General features: G+C 37.9%; 1 protein-coding gene across 1 annotated transcript; it reads left to right on the top strand.

The window, feature by feature from the left end:
• The first annotated feature begins 352 nt into the window (after positions 1 to 352).
• On the top strand, positions 353 to 3968 carry LOC113350185 (probable 1-deoxy-D-xylulose-5-phosphate synthase, chloroplastic). Its single transcript, XM_026594284.1, has 10 exons — positions 353 to 710; positions 953 to 1081; positions 1187 to 1351; positions 1445 to 1595; positions 1710 to 1981; positions 2075 to 2348; positions 2432 to 2739; positions 2878 to 3159; positions 3239 to 3523; positions 3611 to 3968. Exons 1-10 carry the CDS (start codon positions 570 to 572, stop codon positions 3758 to 3760), a joined length of 2157 nt encoding a protein of 718 aa, XP_026450069.1. The 5' UTR covers positions 353 to 569; the 3' UTR covers positions 3761 to 3968.
• The last annotated feature ends 2720 nt before the right edge of the window (positions 3969 to 6688 follow it).

Here is a 6688-nt window from a genome sequence, read left to right on the forward strand (position 1 = left end):
ATCTTAAACGCGTAATATGATAGGGCCTCAGTGACGACATACTTTCTGGGGGCCAAGTTCCCTCATTGTATATATGCTCTACACCCGACTGATAAAATTCTTCAACCAAAGTTTGTGCATTTTTCGGCAATTATATTATCTTTTCGTTATCAAATTGGATTTCTTTACTTGGATTGTCATGGTAGGTATGATAAGTACAATATTACCTGAAGTATTATATCTAGAGATTTTAATTCGTTATCCACTGCAGATTCTGTGTGACGTGGTCCAATCAATGTTGCCATCCTTTTTTTCAGCTGTCCAAAAAGAGTATGGGAATTGAAAAGACCAGAAATGAAGTCAGTGTGCCCTTGTGCACCAATTATCACCACACACCTCTTCTATAATGCCATTTCCACTTTCTCTATCTAAATTCACCACTATTAGCAGTGAAGACACATCCAACTAGTAGTAGTAGTTTTTGTTTCTTGGATTCTTGTTGTGTTGATTCATTTTTATATACTTTACACTTTTTCAAGTTCTCATCTTTTTTTCATTCCTTACTTGGTTTTTTTAGGTATCTACCCTTAATGGCTCTTTCAGCATTCTCTTTGTTTCCTACTCATTTATCATCAAAAACACTACCTTTAGACTCTTCACATAAACAAGGTTCTTTATTAACTCATTTGTTTTGGGGAGTAGATCTGAAAGACCAACACCCGCAGCTTCAGGTTAGTTCAACTCATTTCTGTTTTCTGTTTACTATAAATTTCATTATCACAATACCCATGTTGTTAAACTGAACTGAACTAGTACAAAAAGATTGGGGTCTTGTTCATTTTCTATGATTTTGATTTCTTATTCACTGCTAATGTACAAGGAATGAAATTTAGGAAAAACCCATTGTGAAAATTTAAGGAATTGAGTTACTTCAAGAATCAATATATGATGAAAATCAGTGAACTTGTTACAGGTGAAGAAGAAGCCATGTGGGGTTTGGGCATCACTAACAGAAACTGGAGAGTATTTTTCACAAAGACCACCAACTCCTTTATTGGATACAATCAATTATCCAATTCATATGAAGAATTTATCTGTGAAAGTAATCTTTTATTGCAATTACAGTTGATAAAAAGAAAAGTTGATTGAATTTAAATATGTCAAGAGATACTATTAAATGTTGATTTTGGTAAATTTGTTGGTGTAGGAATTGAAACAACTGGCTGATGAACTCCGCTCCGATGTTATCTTCAATGTTTCTAAGACCGGAGGTCATCTTGGTTCGAGCCTTGGCGTGGTTGAGCTTACTGTAGCACTCCATTATGTCTTTAATACTCCACAAGATAAGATACTATGGGACGTTGGTCACCAGGTTAACTACTACTTTCAGTTATATGTAAGTATTGGTACTACTAAAATTCCATAAATTTGAAGCTTTAATATGTTTTTATTAATTTTTCTGCAGTCTTATCCTCATAAAATTCTTACTGGGAGAAGAGATAAAATGTCAACGATGAGACAAACAAATGGATTATCGGGATTCACTAAACGTGCTGAGAGTGAATATGATTCCTTTGGCACTGGTCACAGCTCTACCAGTATCTCGGCCGCGTTGGGTACTATATCCTAAATCCTATTTCGAACTGTCACGAGTCAACTAGGATTAGTTGTTAAGTTCAAAATATTCAGGATGTATTAGATTTTGAGCTTTTGAGGATTTCTATGAACAGGAATGGCTGTGGGAAGAGACTTGAAGGGAAAAGATAACAATGTCATCGCCGTTATTGGTGATGGTGCCATGACAGCAGGGCAAGCTTACGAGGCAATGAACAATGCTGGATACCTTGACTCTGATATGATTGTTATCCTCAATGACAACAAACAAGTTTCTCTACCGACTGCAAATCTTGACGGTCCCATACCACCTGTAGGAGCTCTTAGTAGTGCTCTTAGTAGGCTGCAGTCCAGCAGACCCCTTAGAGAACTAAGGGAGGTGGCCAAGGTAAATTCGTATGAACAACCCCAAGATTCATGGACCAGACTAGTGAATTTTAAAAATATGGAACTAATTATAGCTTCCGTGAGATTATTGTAGGGAGTCACAAAGCAGATTGGTGGACCAATGCATGAGCTTGCTGCAAAAGTTGATGAGTACGCACGTGGAATGATTAGTGGATCTGGTTCATCACTCTTCGAAGAGCTTGGTCTCTATTATATTGGTCCAGTGGATGGCCATAGCATAGATGATCTTGTTGCCATTCTCAAAGAGGTCAAGTGTACCCATACAACAGGGCCCGTCCTCATCCATGTCATAACTGAGAAAGGTCGAGGATACCCATATGCGGAGAAAGCTGCTGACAAATATCATGGTAAAAAATTACTTATATCTGGTCAACTAAATTATGTTTTACAAGGAACCGCAGTACTAATTGTATTACGTTTCTTTGTCCAGGTGTTTCAAAATTTGATCCAGCCACTGGAAAGCAATCTAAGTCGAATGCTCCAACTCAATCGTACACAACCTATTTTGCAGAAGCTTTGATAGCTGAAGCAGAAGTTGACAATAACATTGTTGCTATTCACGCTGCAATGGGTGGAGGAACTGGGATGAACCTTTTCCTTCGTCGCTTTCCTACACGGTGTTTTGATGTGGGAATTGCAGAGCAGCATGCAGTTACCTTTGCTGCAGGCTTGGCTTGCGAAGGCCTAAAACCATTCTGTGCAATCTATTCTTCCTTCTTACAGAGAGCTTATGATCAGGTAAGTCTAAAGTCACTTCTCTTTCTTCTTTCGTTCTAATGATTCAGATACTAGCTATTACATGCTTATTAGACTAAAAGTCTTCAACCAAATTTGAATCCCTGTAAACGATATAAGATATGGGTTATCACATTGCAGGTGATACATGATGTAGATTTGCAGAAATTGCCTGTGAGGTTTGCAATGGATAGGGCAGGGCTTGTTGGAGCTGATGGTCCTACACATTCTGGATCATTTGATGTCACTTACATGGCATGCTTACCAAACATGGTTGTGATGGCTCCTTCAGATGAGGCTGAACTCTTTCACATGGTTGCTACCGCTGCTGCAATCGACGACCGTCCTTCTTGTTTCCGGTATCCTAGAGGAAACGGGATCGGTGTTGAGCTTCCTGCAGGGAACAAAGGCATTCCACTGGAGGTAAAGTAGAGCTAAAAAAACATGTTTTCCTTCCAACCCCTGGGAACTATTGTTGGAAGCTTAAACAATCTATTTACAGGTGGGAAAAGGCAGAATTTTAATCGAGGGAGAAAGAGTAGCACTCTTAGGTTATGGATCAGCAGTTCAAAGCTGTGTTGCTGCAGCTTCTTTACTAGAAGCCCATGGCTTGAGGTTAACAGTTGCGGATGCACGATTCTGCAAACCACTTGATCAAGCCCTTGTACGTAAACTAGCTAAATCACATGAGATAGTTGTCACGGTCGAAGAGGGTTCTATAGGGGGATTCGGTTCTCATGTTGCTCAATTCATGGCCCTCGACGGTCTTCTTGATGGCACAACCAAGGTACAGTCGGTCTCATTTCTGGTCTGTCAGTGTTTATTTGAATTACACGCACAAGTAGCTTACGTAATGGCTTAAATTCCTGTGCAGTGGAGACCATTGGTTCTTCCTGATCGTTACATCGAGCATGGATCACCTGCCGATCAAATGGTTGATGCTGGCTTGACCCCATCTCACATTGCAGCAACTGTTTTTAACATTCTTGGACGAACAAGAGAAGCTCTCAAGGTCATGTCATAGTCGAATATTGCAAATAAAATTATGGGGAGTTTTCTCCCTCACAGTGTAAAAAGGAAATTTGTTGTAAGAGTTGAGCTTTCCATAGGCCACAAATATCATAGTTAACTAATAACAAGAAAGAATAGGAACCAACAAGCCATAAGTTTCACTCGATCATCCAATAAACACTTTAGATGAATCAAATCATCCCATTTCAAATTTTCAACGGTATTTAATCTCTACTGTCCCAATAGCAGTGGCTGAAACCCATTTTTCTATCGGTTTGTTTTGTTTGGTGAAGGCAATGCCCCTTCGAAGTCCTTACCAACTCCTCACTTTGTACTTTACCCGACATTCTGGAAATGGTAACAGCTCTATAAGTAAATGAGGACAGTGTTTGTGCATTTCTTTAGGGAGAGAAATCTCATGAACCCTTTTTGGGCAAGTGGTTAAATCTCACACAAAAATCATTAGACCGTGGATCCAAGTTTATAACTTCCAAACCAAAAATCTAACCACCGGATTTCCCACGGTTTAGAATTATGGATTGCTAAATATAATTTGGCAGTTATGTGAACACCTCCAATTTGTTGTTTGGACTTAAAGTTCCGGCTATTGGCTTGTCATGTCTTGTTCACATTACATGCACGCGAACAAGAGAAATACCGTTAATATAGCCGTTGTATGACTCCATGTAAAAGGCCATTAAAATAAAGTGAAAGTAGAAAAGTTAGTGTTTTGAAGGTCAGTTCTACGGATCTTTTATCCAAATTCAAAACAGTGTCTTTTTCCTCTTTGTAAGAAGAACAAGGGTAAAAAGAAGTCCTCGGAAAAATTGAAAAACACATGGGACCCACATAAATTATATCATTGGTTTTTGCCTGCCACGATTAAATTGCTCGTTTTCCAAATTTCCAAATCAGATTTGATTAAAATACGGGTGGGGTTGTGTGATACCTTCAGGGAAATATTAAACACATTGGCTCCTCTTGATTTCCGCCACTACAAAACCTTCATTTCCCTGTTTATTTGTCATGACTCTGTACTCTAATAGTACTCCACCATCTTGGCTTTTCACTGTCCCGACAGCACTCACCTACCTATATAATCGAAGCGCTACAGCTGGGACAATAGGGCTCCGATTGATATGGGACAAAATGTGACGTCCCTGGGATCGTGGATTGTTGGAAGTTTAACCAAGATATGGTGATTTGGTTTTGCATCAACAACTATAGTTGAAGCAGTCAAGATAGATCAACAAAAACAGTTGACACAACGCTGTCATATTTGGAAAGTTGAGTTAACTTGAGATACAAGTTGTTTTGGTTCTGGAAGAGTTCTATGTTTAGAATATTACTATGTTTAGAAGTTCTTTGTGTTTTTAGAAGTGTCCTTTATTTAGAGTCTGATTTTGTTAGGAAAGTGATTTGAGTGGTCGTCAAGATTGTGAACAATATAAATAAGTTGTTGAGCCATAAGAGTCGTACACCGAATTGATTATCAATGTAGTCGTTCATTGCTTCTACATGTGCTCGATCCTACATGGATTAATAAGAGTGTTTTTGTTTGCCGCTATGAATGGGTGTCACATCGCTTTCTGTCATTTTTTTCCTGTCCCATATTGGGATCATTTTTTTTTGCCTTTTATTTTGTCCCATATTGGGATCATTTTTTTTTGCCTTTTATTTTGTCCCAGCTTTAGCATTTTTTTCTATATAATACGCTGATGTTTTAGCTAGAAGGAAAAAGCGTATGAATCAGGTGAAATCTGGGACGTGCCAGCATGTTTATAAGCACGTCATGCTAAAATTTAAGCACAACATGGCACAGTATGCGACCTAATATAAAACGTCACAACATAATAGCTTCGTATGTGGGGTTGCGCCTGGATTCGGCACACTGGTATGGCAGAACACGTGACGCAGAATAAGTACGAAACACGACACGACACGCTATGAAAGCTTGTTATAACATGCATAAAGCACTATACAAACACAACATAATACATCACATTTTATATATATTAATTTCTCAAAAGAGTCTTTATCCTACCAAACTTTGGAATTTCGATATTTTTTCATTTTTTGGGGACAATCAACATATTTCAGTTCATTCAAATCAAAATCGTGATTGCATGTTCGCTTACAAGAACAACAAGAACATCAAAATACAAAATAATCAAAACCCTATTACAAATAAGGACATCAATTACAAGTAGATCACAAAGAGAAAGAGCGATAAACATCAAAGATATCCAAAAGAATTTTATGTATAAGGGAGAGATGATGGTATATCCGGAAATAAAATCCGACCATTTAATTTGATTGTATCCTTCTACGATAAGAGATGTTCCTAATACAAAGGAGTACTTTGTCCATAAATTTGTCGATCCACACAAACACGGATGCCGATTCAAAGGGATGTCGTGATGAATCGTTGATGTTTTTGAACCGAGAATAGCAAGCCACGAACCAATCATTAAAATTTGAAGAATATATAATATTAAAATTTCTATGACAATATATACATATAATATCAAAATATCTGAAAATATTTACTTTGGAAAGCATAAAATAAGTGCGATGGCACAACACAACACGATTATTTTTCTGGCACAACATGTCCTCTAGCATGGCACAACATATCACGGCTTAATGTCCGACACAACACAATATGACATTGACCAGTCTAACGGAAATGATAGGCAAATTAGGTGGTAGACTCACTTGCCAAAGAGACTAGGTATAGACATAGTTTTTTGGGAAAATTACTTATTTGTTTGGTTGCCATTAGGGAAAAAAAAGAAGAAGGGGAGGATTCATGGATAATCTTGTATGTATACTATCCACACAAGTTTGAACCACTGTTTGGTTGCCATTAGAAAAAAAAAGGGAAGGATTCATGGATAATATTGTATGTACATTATCCATACGCGATTGAACCAAATTT

This window comes from Papaver somniferum, chromosome 2 (genome assembly GCF_003573695.1).
Source record: "Papaver somniferum cultivar HN1 chromosome 2, ASM357369v1, whole genome shotgun sequence".
Classification (NCBI taxonomy): Eukaryota; Viridiplantae; Streptophyta; class Magnoliopsida; order Ranunculales; family Papaveraceae; genus Papaver; species Papaver somniferum.

Excerpts from the sequence above, each read along its gene's own strand:
- LOC113350185 (XM_026594284.1), top strand. The coding sequence starts at position 570 with ATGGCTCTTTCAGCATTCTCTTTGTTTCCTACTCATTTATCATCAAAA. Across the intron at positions 1,082-1,186 it reads TGAAGAATTTATCTGTGAAA|GAATTGAAACAACTGGCTGA; the intron begins GTAATCTTTTAT and ends TTGTTGGTGTAG. Across the intron at positions 1,596-1,709 it reads CAGTATCTCGGCCGCGTTGG|GAATGGCTGTGGGAAGAGAC; the intron begins GTACTATATCCT and ends TTCTATGAACAG.